At 35.0% G+C, this 21,732-nt stretch overlaps 1 protein-coding gene across 2 annotated transcripts in view; it reads right to left on the reverse strand.

Annotated features, from left to right (window-relative positions):
- The window catches only part of dst (dystonin), a 130,676-nt gene extending 109,006 nt beyond the window's left edge, over positions 1-21,670 (reverse strand). Inside the window, exons 1-4 of one of the 2 annotated variants that reach the window (XM_038296257.1) lie at positions 21,350-21,670; positions 21,141-21,172; positions 19,236-19,424; positions 12,924-13,140 (exon numbers count right to left, since the gene is read on the reverse strand). In XM_038296257.1, coding sequence (XP_038152185.1) covers positions 12,924-13,140; positions 19,236-19,424; positions 21,141-21,172; positions 21,350-21,533 — 622 coding nt within the window. In that variant the 5' untranslated portion in view covers positions 21,534-21,670. The remainder of the gene's footprint in view (positions 1-12,923; positions 13,141-19,235; positions 19,425-21,140; positions 21,173-21,349) is intronic. The other variant, XM_038296256.1, reaches the window with a different exon arrangement.
- Between the last annotated feature and the right edge of the window lie 62 nt (positions 21,671-21,732).

Raw genomic sequence — 21,732 nt, forward strand, 5'->3', positions numbered from 1 at the left:
CCTTAGAAATATAAATCTAATATTTTCTAATTGCAACTTTTATCTATGCGAGTCTCCCAAGGTTGAAATAATCAGCACTATTTGACACTTCAAACATTGTGGAGCCCCTGTGACCATCCCTGAACAATTTTTACTTAGTGGTAAGGGCGTAACCCTAAAATACAGTTTTCACCACTGGAAGTAGGATACTAATAAGTATCACACAAACATAATATTAATAACCATTTTCTGCCCTAATAAGTGCAATACCGACACAAAGTAAGCAAGTCAGCAGCTAATATAATAACCATTGTGTCTCTTCATCTTTTATAGAGATTTTTTTTCTTATTTGACTCTGCCCCATCAAAATTTCACTTTTTGCTGCTTTTTGTCTCATGCGGTCCGTGCAACAGTTCCTACCCACTGAATGGCAGAGCCATAATGGGTCTATGAACAGGCTGGTAATATTTCAAGAAACAACCATAACTTGTGCCATCCAGCATATGTAATAATAACTACCCTCTTTACCTCCTACTACACTTTAGAGTGAGAGTTTTCAAGATGCTTTCTCAAGTCTGTAATGCGACCCTAATGTGTTACGACTACAATGCATCTCAGATTGATTAAGACCTTATCAACATCCTTTGCCTTTTTCCTGTTCTACTCCATCATAGACAAAATACCTTGAACAAAATTTTGCCAACCAAAGAAAATCGAAAGGACTACTTTGTGGACTTCCTCTAAATTCGCACTGCTTTGATTAGTAGTAATCATGTTAAATCGAAATGGAGGGAAGAGACTAAGCATCTCTTTGTAAATTCCTAACCATAGAGGGTCAGACAACACTGCAAAAACAATCCAGAAATAAGTAAAAAATGGCTTAAATTAAGTATATTTAGCCTTAATTTGAGCAGGTAAATAAGATGATTTGCCAATGGAATGAGTATTTTCACTCTTAAAATAAGATAGTTAGATAATATTTACTTGAAATAAGACGATAAAATAGTTTTTTCTTATTTTAAAAGGAAATTGTCTTGTTCCATTGGCAAAGTGTCTTACTTACCTCCTCAAATCAAGGAAAAACACACTTATTTTAAGAAAAAATAACTTATTGAGATTTATATTTTTTGCAGTGAAGGTAGCTTTGTTTAGCTACCTTACCTGCTTCACCCAGCTACCTTGCATGCCAATACATAATATATCGGAATCCAATCATACTTCATAAAATACTGTTTATTCTGAATTGATTTAATTAACATATTGCTTTGAAAATCCTGATAAGTGACCTCCAACAATGTTCAGCTAGGTGGTAAAGGTCATGGAGACTTTTCCATGAACAGCAGAATCTAAACTTTTCCACTAACACATTGTTCAAAGGATCTCCACCAGGTTCCCTTCTTTGCAAAGCCAATCCTGATACCATGTGTTTCACAGCAAAACTACATAAATACATCCAGGAATCCATGTCATTTAAAAGAAAAACAAGACTCACTGAACTTGCACTAATGTCCCCTTTCTACACTCCCAAACCCATCGTAGGTTCTTTCAAAAGTGGACATGCTGCTCTGCTTCTTATAGCAAAATAAAAAGCACTAGGACTATCCATAGAGACCCCATCTCACCCCTTGCAAGCATTAAGGATATGCTGCCAACAACTTGATGCCATGTAACAGAACACACCTCCAGGGTCCAGTGAAATGAACGCCACAGCTGTTTTTGGTAAAAAGAAAGGAAAACACTATAAGCCAAGTGGCTACAGCAAACCTAAAATGACCCAGGAAACACTTCTCTCAACAATTTATAAATATCATATGTTATATTGGGCAGAATTCACATCCAGAGGTCAATTTCTGTACAGCCTTTGCTGAGAGACCATCACAGCATTCTAACTGGCTGCCTTAGACATTCATAGCAAACGCACATGTGCCTTGCTATAAATAACCACAACCCTAAACTATGCTGCCCCTGCAACTGCAGGCCACATAATCTCTGCCGCTTAGGTGACATCCTTCATTTCCTAATGCGCACCATGGAAAAGTGAAGGAGAGTCATGCTTGTAGAACTGAAAGCAGGAAATAGCATTGCAAGTCTGTTTGATCTACAAGGAAATGTAGTCCTACCCTAATAAAGCTTCATAAAATTATATGTTTCACACGTCAATCAAATTACTACGTACTAATTATTTGCCACCCAAAACCTTCAAGTGGGTTGAAGCAGAGTGTGCTGCATCCTAAATCATATCCTATATGTGTGCAGGCTCGTTTAAATGTGAGTACAGATAAACTGAGGGCTTTCTAACAGCACTTGGCTTCTAAGTATTAAAAATCCTCACAGTCTATGCAGAATTGAATTCAAATGCCATCGCAATCAAAACCCAGCCTGTATAATCCTCTTGACCTTGAATTGGAGAGAATTAAAAACACACAGACTAAAGCAAAGTTTTTAATCTTAAAGCCAAGGACCAGGACAAGGACAAGTCAAACATTTCTCAATCAAAATCTGTACACAAAATTTATTTTATCTGATGTGTTAAAAGCATGAAAAATGTAAGCACTTTATTGAAAGCTTTTGGGTCGAATGAGCAATTATAAGCTGGACATAATAAAATTAACTTAGTTTCTATAAGATATACACCTTTGACTTGGTGAATAGTCTTATTGTTGCCAATATGGCTATACTTTTTTACGCTTTTTTTCTAAAGCAGCAAAAATATATCTGCAAAACTTCTAAAAACAAATGCAAGAATGAAGACCATGGTGAGATTCTTAAAGATACATTTTTGGGATTCTTAGTGAGTGAGAAACGGCTGTATTCTCTGGTAGGTAGGGCAGCACAAGTATGTGACTGGAACAGCTCTGTGATTGAAACCGGTAGTCTGCACTGAAAGCGGCCAAGCAAGTATTCGTTCTAGTTTTATTATCGCTGGGAATGAAACTAAAGGAAGAGAATAAAGAGTAATGAAAACCTTTACCATTGTAATCACTTCAAATAGAGCATATAATACATTATTTTACATTCTTCAGTCTGATTCTGATAAAATGTAACATTCACACATTATGCTGACAAGTAGAATGATTGATATCCTCATTAGTTATGTTAATTATTTGAAGATAAACAGTGTAAATATTGCCTTAATTCAATAGAAACTGATAATGGATTGATGTAGAAATGGAAAGATGCTTAAATAAAGAGGATGCAATAATCACAGTTTTCTGAACAACTCAAAGAAAAAGCCAACATTACCCTATCCTGTATATGTGCATCTGCTTTGGACACAATTTGAAAGTAAAGGGATCAAATTTAGGTAAGTGATTAAAATGCTCTTTCCAGACGGAACTTCAAGATATATACTTGTGCATTTTTTATGGAGGACTTTATAATTTTGGCATAGCTAACAGAAAAAGTTGGAAGCCTGTCTTCAAAAGACATACACTATCTCAAGTTGAAACTCAACAAGGCGCAAAGCACTTATAAAACGATGAAAACTGAATGACAAAAAGCTTTATTTACATTTCTGTCTGAATAAACCAAAAGCACACATTCAGTAGGACCACAATGTCTCAACATATCTATTCAACGCCATGTTGCTTCTGTTTCTTGATGCATATAATTGAGGAAACATTTAGAAAATGTTTTGTTTATATTGCTAAAATTAGTTAGCATCACAACAAGTAAAAGATCATATTTATTTTCTTACAACTAGAAAAGGGTTCAACTCATTTCCAGTGAGAAAAAACATTGACTGATTTATCAGTTTTCATTCAAAAGACGCTACATCTTTTTCTTGTTTTGCTAATATATCTCTGGGAATAGATGCAACAGTGCTAGAAAGGAAAAAAATAAAGAAAATAAAAACAAAGCATTATTTCCTATTTGCACTATATTAAAAGTAATGACTTATTTATGATGATTATTTATATTAGCCAAGCCAAAGTTTAGGTCATTCAAAACTTGCTTTAACAGCTTTAGATTAATTTGTTATTTCAAATCCTTTTTGTATCTGGTTTAGCTTTTGATAATATTTTATAATCCCACACATTTCTCAGAGGGGCTTCTTAATTTAACAGTGACACAAATATAAATTAATTAGCTAACTTATTTGTAATCTATCATTACAATAAAAGGAAGTCTGTCTCGGCAAAGAAGGAGGTGCTGCTGAAGAGAGAAAGAGAGAAAAGGCTGCAGAGCGTGAGTCAGGGGAGGGACAGAAATTCAAGGGATGATCTCATGTAAGAGGAGCTAAACAGAGCTGTGGTATGAGGCTCAGTCATACTGGTCTTCCCATCACCATGACAGCATATAAATACAACAGAGAGCATGCATCATTCAGGCACTGATATGATGCAACTGCATGGGACTGCAGTAAAGGCATACTGGTAGTTTATAAAACTTTCTAAACAATGATACTGGTGTGCATTAGTTTATAAGAACAGTGGGTATAACCAATTTCAATGGTAAATATAGAGGGCATCTTCCTGAAAACACTTAAATAAGATCAAATCAGGTCAAGATTGTTAACAAAAAAAATTTTTTAGCATCTGATATGCACCATTAGCTTTATTATGTCAGAATTGTGGATTGTTAGACCAGCAAAATGATTTTAAATATTGTTTTTTTGTTGTGTTTAATCCACTACTTACATAAACATGGGGGAATATGCTTGTCCAATATGAGTTTTTTCCCATGAATGTGTACACTGATCAGGCATGACATCATGACCTCCTACAATTGAAGTGACTAATGCTGATTATTTCTTTATTCTTACAGCATTTAGTAGGTGGAATATATTAGAAATCAAGTGATTAGTCTGTCCTCAAAGTGGACTTGTTAGAAGCAGAAAATGATCTGAGGATTTTAGTAAGTACGACAAGGATTAAATTGTGTAGGTGTGGACGGCAGAGCATGATTGTCATGTTATGCCTAGAGATGCACTGATCCAGTGTTGTCAAACCAATCGGATGCCGATACCTGGGCTGAGCATATGTGCCGATATCTGGTACTGATCTGATTCAACTGTACAATGAATTAACCATCTATTTTACCATGTGAGTGAAGGCTTTAGCCTTGATATAAACATTGTTGATAAAAGGTAAAAAATTAACAAAAGTATGAATGTAATTATATTATTTATGAGCAAATTGGCACCAAAAAGAAAGAAACGACAGCTAGATGTAAAGTGCACTGGATTGGATCTCCGATATCAAATCACCAATATCCGATCCAGCTAATTAGTTAAACTAGGAGCCAAAATCCGATTCAGGTATCGGATCAGTGCATCTCTAGTTATGCCTGATTGTTGTATTGCAGAGTTTAAAAGTGACTCAATGACAGATGCTCCTTTTTTGGCTTTCTCTAAACAGAACCAAAACTCTTTGTTACTGGGCAGGATTGTGTGTGATTGCCCATATGACCTCATATTCTAAGATACAGTACCAGTCCTAAGAAATAATACTGTGTAGTATGAAAAACTCTGGTTTAGTCTAAACCAGTGAAGCATGTCATTAAAACTCTAGTTATGTCAGTATAGACACTCCTTTTGTAGCTAAACTGACTCCATTTTCATTTCTGATCAAACACTGTAACTAAGAGGTTCACCACAGCTAAGTCTCTGAAACTTGGACAATGCTCCCATAAAAACAAAGTATCTTTTGTCCAGTAGCAGACAGGCTACACAGAGGAGGCATGCTGTGTGCGTGTGGGCCAGTGGGCCCTCTGAATGTGATGAGTGGGCTGTCAGCAGAGAGCACAGGGGCAGGGCTGAGCCCAGGAGGATGGACAAAGGAAGTGACTGTGCAGAAAAACAGAATATGATCCAACTCCCCTTTATGGCCTATAATACATGTATCAAAGATTGGTTTAGTAATATATAGATTTTCTTTAAGGATCTACAGAGGACCTTAATGTAATAATGCAGAATGAAATAATTTACAGACACTATAGCCTCAAAGAATCCAGCAGACCACACCCTACAACACAGTAGAAGATGCAGAGCTAGATGAGCACAGGCTAATGCTGCATTTTAGCTATCAGAGATTAGAAGAATACAGCTACTCAGCAAAATGCAATTCAAGACAATAAACTGAAGAAAATAATCAGTGTAAGCAATCAGTCACTAACTTTTTTTAACAATAGGAAAGCTAACAGACCTTGTAACTCTTTATCTCAAAACATACTCATGATTTAGAATCACAAACCAGTGTCAACATATAAAAAAAACAAAATAACTATTTACTAAACCACATCTGATCGACCAAATCTTCTCTGATAACAGTCTGATCCACTGTTGAGAAATTCAAATGGCCTACCTAGCAGGCTCATCTAGAGCAGCTTGCTCCCTTTAAAGCGCCACTCACAGTTGTGTATCTAGGTAAAAATTTTTTACCCATTCCTAAAGTTTGCAGTCTTTTGTCAACAAAGCCTTTTTTATTTTATTTTTTTAGCACAGCTACAAACAAAACACCTCAGAATCTGGTCTTTTTAAAGTATGAAGAAATACTTGTCAGCATGCTAACAGCAATATATATATACATAAATATAAGTATATACAAGTTTATGATAGACAGAGGGTGGATCACCCACTGCCTTTGTCATGAGGGTATCTAGCACGCTCTTAGATGATGTAATGAAATTCAGATGGGAAAATCTCATGCAGTGAGACTCCATCCTGCAGATTGGATTCCTACTGGCATGCAAAATTAGTATTCAACATGATTGGAATATTTTAACAAACAAAAACGTATTACATTTATATACTGTATGCAATGTACAGTATTGTGCAGCTAACTTAGCAGCACAGCGACATAAACTTAATCACTGTACTTGAGGTAATGAGAATTTAAATCTACAAGAAATATAACTGTAGAACATACAGTTGTACAACATCAATCACATTGCATGCTTTAAATAAAAAAATTACTTTAACTTTAATATTGCCCCGAATGTTCAGTGTTTCATGAATGTTAATGCAGGTGTTTATGGTCATGCACCCATTCAGAAAAAAAGAAGAATCTGGATTGTGTAGCAAAAAACACCCACATGAAATCCACTAAATACATAATAGTGAATGTAGTGATCCATAGAATATTTTGGACAAACTAAAGTTTGACAAATGATACCCAGTAAAACGGTGTATCATTTTGTTGGTTGCCTTAATTAAATGCATATCTTTAAGAATAATCTAGTTTTGCTATTCTTGTCCTTAGAAGTTTTAGAATGAGATTCACTACAGCAGAATTCTGAAGTATTACATTTGTTAAAAAGTTGAGGTCAAAGAAACAAGTAATATTTAAAACAAAAAAAGGGATACTTATGACTTTAAAAGGCTAAGATTGACCCATCTACGTTTGTTAAGATGGAGTAAACCATCTTCTGTTTTATAACTACCCAGACATTTTGTTTACTGGTTTGTTTGCTTGGTTACTGCTGCTGATTTTACTTTTCTTAAATGTGTCCTATTGATTCCCCATGCATCACAAGGAGCAAAGCTTGGGGCTCTAGTTGGCTAAATGAAGGTTAAGATATGCTTAGCTAATAATAAAAACAACAAGGTTTTCAACAGTTTAGATAATGTACAAGTGAAAATAATCTGAATAGAAAAAGAAGATAAAATACTTGCTGTTCACTTATTAAAGAAAAATGTGTTGACATGATTTTTTTCTATTTAATCGCCTTTGTGCCACTTTCAAACAAAAAACAACATTTTTAATGTTATAATCAATGTTTTACTTCTAACTCTCTGTTCGCTGAAGCTTTAACTAACCTCTGGTGAATAAATGTTCTAAAGTGCGAACTTCCTTTTCTCCCTCATGGGGTAATTTGTAACATCAGCCAATGGAAACAAAAGAACTCAAAGGTTAGAAAAAATAATAATTAGCTCAAAATACCGGTATGTGTTGTTTGCAGAAAAAAAACCACTTAAAAATATACTTTTCACAGTAAAAGGTGCATTTAGGGGACACCACAAAGTAAACTACATCATTGCCGCAACATACAACGGCTGCAATAAACCATGAAATTAAAACTGATAACCATTATTTTTAGGAAATGTGTCCTTACCCTTCAGTAAAAAATTCATCGTTCATGCAGCAGCTGGTGAGAAAACAGATATTCCCTAAAATTCGCCCATTACGTGAAAACTGATCGCAAACTGGCCAGGAAATAAATAAGCTTTCTATTTCTCACAGCCCATCTGCCTGAAGAAAACAGCTACAGATTCCTAATGATAGTCCATCATATGACTTCTTTAGAGCCCAGTCACAGCTATAAGCCTTAGAGCACAGCTGACCGAGCCCAATGACTAAAATCCTAAACAGCTGAAAGAACACGCTCACATGTGTTCATTTTTCAGAAAGTCCACAGCTTTTGTTGCTTATTGTTTTACTTAGCATTTTACTGAGACACAAACCTTTAAACCCCCGCTGTCTGGTTGAATTTAGCCACTCTGGATGTCTGGGCCCAGCCTGAGGATATATGTGAATGATTTTGCTAAGTGGAACTTGAATCTGTGACAGAATGACTCTAATGAATGTGATAGATCAAAAAGACCCTGCAACGTGAACTGACATGCCCTATTGATGTAAGATGATACTAAACCACACTATTAAATATTGTCCTCCCTGAAATAGAACGCTTCACAGGTCAAATCAGCTCCGTGACATAAATTGTAATCATGTTAACAACATTTTACTAAATAAACATAACCATAAGATAAAATCAATGATTAAGGAAAACAATGGTTTGAATTGATATTCCACCATTTTCTTTTCCTGTTTATAGGTATTTTGGTGATATGCCAGAAATAATGCTTTTTCTGAATGTAAAATAGACAGTGGTAAAGTTCTACCCCTCCCCTACATGTTGCCAGCACGTCTTATTTACCAGCCAACTCATCTAAAATCAATGCTATGTTGTCCTGAAACCACTCTCATGTCTCACTGAATCACCATGTATGTATGAGTTAGTGAGAAGGCTGCTCTTTTTTGTATCTGTATTGTAAAAACATATCAATAAGAAAATTAAGAAAAATAAAAAAAAAAAGTTTAAAAAAATAGTGAGGCTGTATGTCAATACTCATTATGTACTGATGGCAAATAGAACAAAGCAATTTAATAGTGTTGCCCCTCCCCCACCTGTTTCTAGCCCAACCAATAAGACAGCTACTATTCCATGTTATATTATAGGGATATAAATTGCAAAAATTGACCACATCCTTAATGATATCTTAAAAATGATAACTTTATCATTCACTGATCCAGTTTCTTCCTATCCGATCCTATAAGAATACCTGGGCTAATATCCGATAATGATCTGATTCAACTGTTGAATTAATTAACCATACATCTTGCCATGTGAGTGAAAGCTTTAGCCTTAAAATAAATGCTGTTTAGAAAAAGTTAAAAAATTAAAACAGATATAAATTAACTTTATATTATTTATTATCAAATAAGCAACAAAAAGAAAGAAAAAACAGACCCATGTAAAGTGCACTGAACGCGATCTCCGTTATCCAATATTAAATCATCAATATCCGATCCAGTCATTTGTCAATATCGAAGCTATTATCCAATCCAGATATCTGATCAGTGAATCTCTAGTCAATAGTAGTGCTTTAGTGCGCATAACTAAGTAATAACAATGAGATTTTGAGGATAACATTATTATATGACCATGATACTTTATAACTATTTGTTTTTTCACTTAAGGCAATTATGCCATAATATTCTAATACTGACCAAAGCCTGCATACAAAATATAACTAAGACTTACAGTCAGTTTTGTTTCTATATGATTGATCCCGTTATTATTAGATATTTTTAATCAATCGAATCGTTTGTCATATAGATGAAAATTTTTATTTAAAAAAGCCAGGCAGTTATATTTCATAATAGCATTAGATCTTAATGCAATCAAAGAATTCATTTAATCAATTCATTCAATTCAATTCTTTAAACTTTTTATTAAATGTAAGAATGCTTTTTGTTTCAACAAGCACAGTTTAGTGTTGTAAATGGTTAATATATATTCTAGAGTAATGACTTGTATTTGGTTGGAAAAATACAAAACAAGTTAGTTAGCTGATGGGCTTACCACTGAGAAGACTGAACTTGTTCTAAAATTGTTGGTCTGTGTTTCATTAGAAAATATAAATAAAAATCAGGCAGCATTTTTGCTTTGTTTCATTTAGAAGTTATTTTACAGCCCTTGAGTTAGAATTGGCTGCTTTTCTATTGAAAGCAAGGCTTTAAAAACCTTAGATTGTTTTTTTTAAAACACCATTCTTTCACAAATCTCCTAACATGTCTGTGTGAATCATAAAAGGAGAATTCCCAGAATCCCAAAAATGTTCAAACATTAAGTCTCACAAAGTAGCCTAACCGAGGTTTTTCAGAAGTTAAATAAGAAAACTATCCATATAAACAGCTTTGTTTTCCTTTCTTTTTTTTTTTTGTTCTTTTATTTCACAGCATTGTAACAGTTAGGGTTTGGTATTGTGCTCCTACACATTCAGCCTGAATGTGATGTCATGCAGGAAAGACTCCTATTTTCCCATTGAAAGCTGCCAGTCAGCAGAGAGGAAAAAGAAGAAGGCTGATATGTACTGTCAAGCAGTGACCGGGCAGATTTCTCTATCTATATCAGAGGAGCCTCAGCATATAGATCCACCCCTACCTTTATATTTTTCCAATACGTCCTCGTAGGCTTGGAGGTATTCCTGCTCCTCGGACAGCACATACCCCTGCGGCGCGCACTGAGCCATAACCCAGGATCCACTAACTGGACGCTCACCAGCGACGGATCGGGACACAGCATGTGTGTCTCTTTGTAGCTCTACATGCGTGTGTGCTTGTGCGCTTGTGTGCATGTGTGTTTTGCTGAGGGCTGGAGAGTGATCGGCGCTGTTGTCGTTTTGAAGGAAACGCCCTGGATCCCTCCCTTGTCTGAGCTCTGACCAATGAACGACGTTTCCTCTCTGAGTTTATAGAAGCGATAGGAAGGACTGCACTGTAAAAAATAAATACTCCAAGCCCCTCTTATGTATATATTGTACAGCAACTATTGTTTGAATATGAATTGAATTGAGTTGATTATATGCTTAAATGAATAGAAACAATAAATATTCAGGTAATTAACATTATATAAAAACCTTTAATATTATAAAAAGAAGAAAGTTATTTTTAAAAAGCCAATTTGATGGTGAAAAAGCAACCCCCCATCCATTTATAACAGTAAGTGTAAAAGGTGTGTTTTTGATCTGCAGTTATTAATACTCTGTTATCATACATAAGTTACAGACTGTTTCCTAGAAACGATAACTATACTCCTTTAACAAGAATATTTGGGTAATTCCAAAACAGGACAGGTTCAAACACAACAACCCTCAGATTTTTTATATATATTTCACAAATTTATATACCATATGAGCAATGAAAACCAAAGATACATTAGTACACCAAAACTCGCCAAGAGGTTGGCAGGTGTGCAGGTGTTTCTCACAACAAACATCTTCCCTTTTTGTAATAGGCTTTAAGGTTACTAAACTGTTAGAAACCTTATTAAAGCATTTCTTAATCATACTCATAAATGAAATTCCAAAATTTACTTCAACCAAAGTAACTTATTGCTGTCCAACAGCCACTATAATATCGTAAAAGTGACAAAAACATTTCTACAATGTGTAGCGCTGTTAGTGCTAAGGAATTTAGGGTTGAATTATGCATGTATACCTTTCTGTAGGACAGATCTGTTGGTCAAGATTAATGAAATTGAAAAAGGTGGACTTCTTGCCCATAAAATTGTTTTATATCTGCTTGAAATATCCTCTTGATCAAGACTGTTAAATAATCCTTATGCAAAATCTTCGATTTAAAGAAAATAACAATTCAAGGCTGAGAAATAAAGCAGTAGGCAAACACTAGTGTTCATACAAGCCGTGATGGAGGACTCAGGTTGGGTATCAACAGCCATGCAAATATGGTTGGTGCACTTGGTAAAGCAAACGTGCTACTTAACATGTTTTATTTGGAAATAAACTTGACTATCTTTACACAGTAACTGACTTGTTATTAAATGAAATTCAGTTTATTAACATAGCACAGAATCACAACACCTCATCTCATCTTAAAATTAAAATAAACTGGTAATAGCTCTTGCCATTGCATAGCCTTTGCACCATGCATGTTACAGGGTTTGGCACATTAGATGGGCACTCTGCTACCAGAAGGATTGGATTTGTCTAATGATATTATTCTCAGAAAGAAAAAAGATATGGTTGAGACATATCACACACTAAAACATGGAGCAAGCTAGGGTCATCAGGGTGGGGAGATTTTTTTTTTCTAATTCTAAATGTAAAAAAAAAAAAAAAAAAACCTCTACCAGTAACTTTAGTCCTACAGCAGTCAAGTCTTTCACGGTTTTTGTAATGTTGTTTTTGTTATCTTATTCTATTGATTCAATAGTAAGAGGTATAATAAAATATCCATGATTGTTATGGTCATCTTTTACAGTGTGCAAAAGAAGAGCGTCCCGTCAGTTCATAAAAGTCGCGCACATTTTATTGCTCTCCACCTGCTGACTTCATGCCATTTCCATACATCCATTAAACTAAAACTAACCTGTATTTATTTCTTATATAAATCGGCTGCTTTCAGAGCAGATCTTTATGACCTGCAATTATGCCAGTGATTATATGAGATTAAGCGGTATCAAAGTAACACTATAAAACGATTAGTAGCCGTAAAAGAAACTCTACGCGCATTTTAACACGTTGGAGAAAAAAATTTAAAGACCCTATTACTTTCATGGATAATTAAGGCTGAAAACAAAACAAAAATTAAAAAAAAATCACAGCAAACACAAAACTATGCATTTTAAATTGTAGAACTAAATACACCAGATTTTTTTTTTTTCCCCTCTAACTTAACATGAAGGTGCGCGTCCCTCACCTGCTATCCTGAGCACGGCTCTCTCCGCCGGATCCAGCACGGATCCACCCTGGATCTTCCTCTTGTAGCGCTCATGTTTCGGCAGGTTCCACGGCAGAGTATCGCCGGGTGCGGGCGATGCCGAACCGGATTTAAAGCTGCTGTATTCATCCTCATCCGAAATGTCCGCTGAGGAAGACATGGAGCAGTGCAGGGAAGGGTTCCACGAACTGGAGCTCTGTGAGACAAAAGGAACAATGTCTTGATTATACACACATTTAGATATATGAGTGCATATAAGGTGAGATAATAAATGAAGAGGGGGGGGGGGAAACGCAGCCAGAAGATGATCACATTTCTCTCACCATGATGGGTCAATGTGCGTAATGTGCGCGTATGTTGAAAGTGACATAGTGACCCAAAACAATAAAAGACTGAGCCAAATGAAAGCAAGGCGAGAAGCAATAGCATCTAGCTCCCCCGCCAGGTCAGATCTAAGACTTACCACAGTATACATGGAGACCTGTCAGCTGGAAGGGAAGAAAAAAAAATACACAATCCAATTCGGACAGCAATAACTCCCATTTGATTCATCTATTTCAGGGGAACCACTCCCTTCCTGAGACCCCTCCAGATACTGGGTTTCTTCTAAGGAAGCATCAGGGATGCGGAGTGATGTCAGATCTCCTGAGGATGATGCCGGTGGATGCTGAGTGTCGAGCGTCTCTAGACTGTGATGGGAAAGCAGACTGCATGTGTCTGCGCGTCATAGCCCGGCAACCAACAACAGCAGCAGCAGCTCCAGCCCTGACTGCGATGTTAGAGCGCCATCTCCTACACAAAGGAATGGCTGTAAACATCCCCCCTTTAAACGGGAACAATAAGTTCCAGAAACACAATACATTCATGGCGATGATTTTAGATTTAATTATATAAAAGCAAACAGTTCCCAGCACAAAGAACAGTATAATATGACTTATATCATTATGTTACCTGCAAGAAGTACAGCTGCACAGTAAGATTACTCTTCCCAGATTTAGCAGGTTCCTTTAAGGAAAGTTAGGCTTCTCATTAGCTAATGTTAGAGGTAAATGCTTCCAAACAGCAATTTCTGTAGTTTCCTGCTGCACCCTGGCACTCCCAGGTTGAGCAACAGAACAAATACAGTCCAACACATCCTTAAGGAAAAGGGTTGGGTGAATATATACTTGTACAATCACGTTCCACTAAGCTAGTATTCAGGGCTTTTAACAAGGGATTACTAAGAAAGTAACACTTTGGCTCAAAGATTCTGGGTGCAACAAAAACAATTACTCTTTTTAAGTATATTGGTTGATTTAATTTGCTTTAAAATGGACTAGATTTAGTTGAGAGTCAAACACGGACCTAAAGTTGGTTTCTTGAAATATTACAAGAATTTTTCTATATGTAACAACACAAAACTAAAAGAGAAACAATTTCAAGAAATATAAAGTATTCATTATAATTTCCTAAAGAAATATTGAAAATCCTCATTAGTATTACAGCAATCAAACACGTCACTGCATCAATTCAGCTTTTTAGAGGTGTTTGCTGGTATTCTGATAATGTCTCTAGTGATTAACTCAAAGGATTTGACGCTGGAACTCATCCTAATCTTTAGCTCCTTCAACAGAATCTGTTTTTGATTCTCATTCATTCTAAAATGGGAAAAGGATTTCTAGTCAGAGCAAATATGCTGACAAATTAAGCAAAATCTTTCTTGGGCATGAATACTTTTTAGTTTAGCAACCAACAGCCAACACTTTTTTTTTTTTAAAGGAAAACGTGTACTTTACTCCAATCAACTTAATGGTGAGTTTAATTGATCTGCTAATTTATATCAGGAGTTGGACCTTGAATCTAAAAATAACATCAATCTAAATTAAAACCAATAAGATTCTTTTTTTTTTTTTTTTGCAAACTATTGTTACTAACACAGCAATCAGTATATTTGTTAAATTGTTTAACTGTTAAGGCTATTTGATATTGCATCTAGAGATTGCTTGATAATTTAACATTTAATTCTTTTTTTTTTATCTCAGACATGGTTGTAAACAGTTTGTATAACCAATGTGACACTAAACTGGTGGATGCTTGGTAGCCTCTGGCCTTCCCTTTTTATATTCAGATTTAAAGGGCCATTCTGCTCATATTGCTATACGTGAATTAAGAAAACGAGATTTTTCAGTAAGAACAGAACACCATAAGTGCATGAATGAAGCTTATTTTGTTCTGGCTGTGCATCACTGGCTGCCTTACATCACCATACACACTCCTGACATGGTTTTTACACAACTAGCTCATTTTTTGTGTGTATAAAGCCATTTATTGAAAAGAAAACATTAAAAGTCTATCATTAACTTATCAGACAGGATAAATATTGTTTTAGAAAATAATGTAATTTAATTCAATTAAAAATCCTTTATTACTCCCAAAGGTAATTTAAATAAATAAGTTATAATAATTATAAAATTATTATACTAAATAGTTTAACATAAATTAATATGGTGAAGCAATGGAGACCTTGAGGTGGATCTGTACCTGCTAAGCAATCCTTCTATCATATTTGGCAAATGCAAGTAATTGGAGGGTGCAAAAAGTATGGGTGATGTAGACAAAAATCCTGCTACGGTGATTGTGGGGTTCAATAATGCAATAATATCAAATAAAGTAAAACCAATAAACATTCGAGCAACTTCTATGCTATCTTTCATCATACCAGGAGAGAAGGATTTGTAGTTTGAAATAGATGCAGCATCATTAATTTGGTATATATTTTTACAAATACAATATTTTAACAGAATTATTGAAAACAAAAAAATATTTTCTATCAAATAACACACAATGACACAAAAGATTTGAAAGTATCGATGGTTCGCTCATGATACAGAAACTAGAAACAACAAAATGAAAGCAAAACTATGAAAAACAAGATTTCAGTATTTGAATCTTGTTTTGTTTTTTTGGCATCTATAAATAGACTGGATGAAATGTTTATGTGAATTTTTCAACAGGGCTATATAGAGTAATAAAAATAGAAACTGCAGAACTGATGAAAGCGAGGCTCTGTTATTAATAGCAGCATCACTGCATCCCGTTTCCTCAGGATGAAACCAAGTCTTTCAAAGGTTATCTAATATTGCATTTATATTACCTCTGCTAATTTCTTAGAGTGAGATGAATATTTAACTGAATCTTTTTTTACGCTGTATTTTACATTTAACAAAACCTGTAATATTTAAACAGGAATTATCTAAAATCACCTTTATCTGATAATTTCTTTGCTCTGTAGATAGTAGATGTAAAGATGCAGTCTTCGACTCATTTCCTAAAATATTCTGTTTTTAAACATCTATGTGCAGGATGAAAGTTTCTTTAAATGCTGGATGTGAAATTAGACACGTCTGCATAGGCCTCACTTCCTGTCAATTAAATGTATTGCCGGTAGCTCCTTTGCATCGGTCAAGGCCAGTTAAAGAGATTAAACGCTGCGGACTTGTTCTTATCAACATAACCCCTGTAAATCTGTCATGTTGATGGTGTGAGGCTATATCACAAATGAAGATGGGATGATAAACTTAATCACACCAGTTATTACATTTTCTGATTTATGTTGAATCCTAAATCTGTTTCATTAGCTTGGAAATGTCATGATTTAATCTGTTTTTTAAAATGTGTTGTCATTCTTTAGCAGCCGGTGGAACTGCAGAAAAATTATTGTTTAGATGTATGGTGAATCTTAAATGAGCACTATTTGATCACTATTTTATCAAAAGTGAAAATAAATGATATAAAAAAAAATTTCTGGTGCAAAACTATGACTACCTCATCTCCAGTTATCATGCAGCAAACAACAGGACTAATCAATAGGGTCCTTTGAACTCTTCTTCACTTCCAACATCACAGAAGAGTTCACAAAGAAATGCCAGCTCAAACTAAATTTGCAGTGTTAATTAAAGGTTAAGTAGTAAAGTAAAACAAGATGCATCATATGAAGAGTATAAAGGCATGCCCTCCCCTTTGAAAAAGCTTTAGGGTATTTTAATGAATTCTGGATGCTAGCAAACAAAAGCCATAATTCTGTTGTGAAAGAAAAGATTATTTTTTTTATTTTGCATAAATAAAAATCTAAATAGTTTTGCAATGATCTCTTATCTTCTTTCTTTCTGATACCCTTAAAAAAAAACATCTTAAGTCAAAAAAATTATTAAAATTGAGGCTATCTGTGTGCAAAATAATCTCAGTGGAAATACAGCAGTTCTCTGAAGACCTGAAAGGTTTTTCATTTTGAGAACATGATAAATCAAACCAATCAACAAACAAGCAAAACAATTTTCAAAGTTACTCTTTTTGTAGGACAGTGCAAAGGTGTGAAACAAAAAACACTTTGCAAACCCTGAACACAATATTCCCATCTGCCACAGTGGCAGCTTCAAGCAGTTGGGATGTTTTTCTGCAGCAAGGACAGGAAAACGGATTCTTAATTTTGAAAGAGAATGAACTAAGGTAAACTCTGGAAGAACACTGGCTAAGGGGCTGCAAGGTAGATATGCTGGGAGTAGAGGTCTGCCCTCACAAAGACATACAAGAGCTATTTATATATATATATATATATATATATATATATATATATATATATATATATATATATATATATATATATATTCTTAGTTGGTTTATCACATAAATAAAATACAATGAAATTTAGGATGGAAAAGTGGAAAATGTTTAAAAACTTTTGGCAACAGAATACATAATGAAACAGTTCTAATACCTTTGCAGTTCCCTGAATAATGCATTTTCCCTTTTAAATGTATCTTATAACTATACATTTCTTAATTAAATTATGCAAGTAATTGGTGATTTGTTATTGGAGAGAAAAGTATTTCTAGACAAAGGAGATAAGTGTTCATAAACACCAACAAACCAAAAGAGCCAATGTGGCCACACCAAATAAGACCTCCCCAGCTAAACAAAAAACAAACAATCATTGTTCTGATAAGGAGATGGGTTCTGTCTCTCCTTAGTTCACTTTTTGACCACACAATCTGAATAAGATAAAGGTCTGTGACTGATAAAATCATTGAGGAATGACAAGCAGAGGCAAATACAGTACGGATGTTTACTCTTAAAGCCGAAGGATTGAAACAAACAGATAGGGCTGGACTGCCAGCAGGTACTGACATGAACAGCAGGACTGAGTCAAACTGAACAAATATGAATTATTTGCAAGCTGAACTTCTGGGCTGGAAAGGAAGGGAAACATCCATCCATCCATTATTGTGGGGCACTGGAGCATATTCCAGTAGTAAACGGGCGAGAGGTGGATCAACCTAACATGTTTGGAAAACATACAAACTCCACACAGAAAGGTCCTCCCCCAAGACTCAAACCCAAAACCCTCTGGCTGACAGGCGATGGAGCTAACCACCACCCCACCATGCCGTCCCAGAAGGGCCCCTGACTTATTCATGTCTTTGGCTTAAAATCTCTTTTCTTTCCATGTGCCTGAAAAGTATTTAGTAAAATTAGTTAGTACACTGCAAAAACAGTCTAGAAATAGGTTTTTAAAAAATTAATTAAGTGTATTTACCCTTAATTTGTGTAGGTAGATAAGATGGTTTGCCAATGGAATGTGCATTTTTACTCTTAAAATAAGATAATCAGGTAGTATGCACTTGAAATAAGAAAATGTAATTGCTTTTTTCTTATTTTAAATGTAAATTGTCTTGTTCCATTGGCAAAGTGTCTCACTTGCCTCCTCAATTCAAGACAAACTCCACCTATTTTAAGAAAAAATGACTTATTTAGAGTTACATTTTTTGCAGTGTAGTAAATCAGTTAGTAAATTAGTTAGTAAAAAATATTTAGGGGACTTCATTTTTGTATGAAATATAATATAATATAATATAATATAATATAATATAATATAATATAATATAATATAATATAATATAATATAATATAATATAATATAATAGAATAGAATAGAATAGAATAGAATAGAATAGAATAGAATAGAATAGAATAGAATAGAATAGAATAGAATAGAATAGAATAGAAAAGAAAATCCCCTAATTGTCCTGCAACATTAAGATCCCTATACCACAGTATTATTAATGACTCATACAACATTTGAAGGTTAGCTTTCCAAAGATATTACCTCTAAAGAGTTCATAGTTCAAAAGACCTATAGATAAACATTTGTGTATGAATCTCAAGCATCAAAAACATGACCCCGGTTAAGGTAAAATTATATGAGCAGCATCACTTTATCATCTGTATTAATGATGGTTCCGGAAGAATACCTACAGCTTTACGTGTTGGAGTGACTTGCACAGACTGGTAAAACTCTGGCGGGAGCCTCTTCTTGACTTTACGTTTTCTTAAAGTCGAAGATAAGTCGGGTTCACTTTCTGGAACCTCAACCAGACTGGGCTTTTCTTCTGTCACTCTGGCATGTGTGCTCCGTCTTAGGTGGCGTGGACTGTGCCTAAAACCCTGGGAAACACAATCAAATGTCAAACTAGTGAGAAGGTGACGGTGTCGACAGAGAAAATGTAATATTCCTGACATAATGGTACAAAAATAGTGACTTTATTGAAGGATTTTATTTGTTTTTAAATGTTTTGTAAAATGTAGCTGCATACTTTTTTTAAACCCGTGTCTATTAGTATTTTTATTCTGTCCGCTTAACTTCCCACTTGCCACCAATTATATTGAAACTGATCAACCTGTAATCAGGATACACTTTCCTGGTAGTTATCAAATCTTTTGGTAGGACAATGTGTTACAAACTGGTTTAGCTAACTTTAACTTTCAGCCATAATTCAGATGGTAGTTTTGGAACAAATACAGCACTGTTCTGATTAAAAATGAGTAAAATGTCACGAAGACAGCCGTGAAACAGCAGGAAGATGAAGGAATAAAAACTAGAAATAAATATCAAAAATGCAAATGCTGAAGCAAAAGGGCTATAAAGAGAGACCAAAATGACCAAATTCAAAGCCTATAGATGATATAAAACACGAGACATCACAGGAAGAATGTGATGCACAAGGTGATACACGGTGGTGGCAGCATCATGATTAGGAGTTGCATTTCTTCAGATGAAATTCACTTTCTGTTAAGGTGAAAATAGGTGAAGTTGAACTTGAATTATGACAGCATGTCCTACTGTATCTTGGGAGAATATTTAAAAGAAGTCAGAATGGTCATAATTTGTTACATGCAAAGCAAACAGTATTTTATACAGAAATAACTGATTAAGTCTTAAACTTCATATTAAACAATGATGCATGCACTGGTGATGAACAATAACAATGATTCATTCAATTGCAGCCAGATGGAAGTAGATATACCATGGGAACTCCAACCACTCCAAAATAAAATAAAAAAAATATTTTTTTCTTTTTGTCTCTTTCTTTATAAGGTTATTAAAAGAGACCAAAAGATACAATTCAACTACACTAAAGGTCTAACTGTCCTATTTTACCGCCCTTGAATATGATACCAGTCTTTGGGGAATCAATATCCCTCAGTTCAGCATGGCCTTCTCTGTAATCCAGTTCTTGTTTTTTTTTTTTTACATTTGAAATATTTTTAAAATGACAGTTTTTTTCTCTGTCTGAACAAAAATAGTCCAAACTATTAAACTACATTAAATTTGAGTTTGAAATATGTATATATATGGAAATTGTTGCTCTCCATGCATTGTTTTGCCTTTACTGACACTACATTGTCCCAAAGCCAGGAGGATCCAGCCAATGCAGTTCTATTAAAGCTTTTTACTGACTGCTTAATGTTTAGATTTAGACTTTAACAGAGGCAGGTTTCCAAACTGAAAAAGGAGGGGAAAAAACTCAAATATACAAGACTAGTGCGCTTTTTGTTGTGGCTTTCATCTGATCCTCAGTCTACAGTTAAAAAGCTTTATCTACGCATCATATTTTACAGAAATGGAAAAAAACACATGTAGAGTTTTACTGTTTTATCTCAAAATGTAAAGCCTCATCGCTTACATTATTTATTGGTAATAGTTGCGCATTGCGCACATCCAAGTATCCGAACATAATCATGCAGTCCTGAGTAAAAGTTCAAATATCTTAACTTTTTTATTCTTTTATTTCTTAAGTGATATACTACACCACAGAACATCCAAAGTGTATGTGGTGCATTGAAGGGAAAAAAAAAAGAAAAAGTGAAAGATTATCCTACCTCTGATCGAAAATGATGCGTTCGCAGACCAACTATAAGACAGATAGCAGATGTTTACTTTAGATTAAACATTTATTATGTGTGAAATTCGTGTTTTCAGCATAACAGTTCAAATAGTTATAATGTCTGTTAACGACCAGCACATTAATGTAGGAAAAAAATATGACAGTCAGGGAGTATGAGATGCTTTTGGCCTGCGTTGCACTCACCGCGGCTCCTGGAGCGTCCTCCAAGCACTGATTTTATAGGATGCTTTCCATTCCGGAGCCTCCGATGCCAGCAACAGAAAAATAAAATCGTTGCAATAGTCCCCAGCAAAAGCAGCAAAAGCAACAGCACACACTGAATACTGTATGGCCTCAGCAGCACCAAAAACGCCGCAGCGATCATCATAAGGCGAAATATAGGACAGCGGATTTAGCTCCAGACTGCTGCCTCCTCTCCTGTGCGCGCTCCCTGCGCTCAGAGTTCAGGATGCGGAGAAAGACGCTCGGTGACAGACGTGAAGCATCACTGCAAAACGTGGAGAGCTCACAGGGTCAAAGTGAACAGTCCAGACTGGTGATATCATTTTCTTTTTTTCTTGTGAGGT

The sequence above is a fragment of the Cyprinodon tularosa genome, unplaced genomic scaffold (genome assembly GCF_016077235.1).
Source record: "Cyprinodon tularosa strain WSP-4 unplaced genomic scaffold, ASM1607723v1 ctg37, whole genome shotgun sequence".
Taxonomy (NCBI): domain Eukaryota; kingdom Metazoa; phylum Chordata; class Actinopteri; order Cyprinodontiformes; family Cyprinodontidae; genus Cyprinodon; species Cyprinodon tularosa.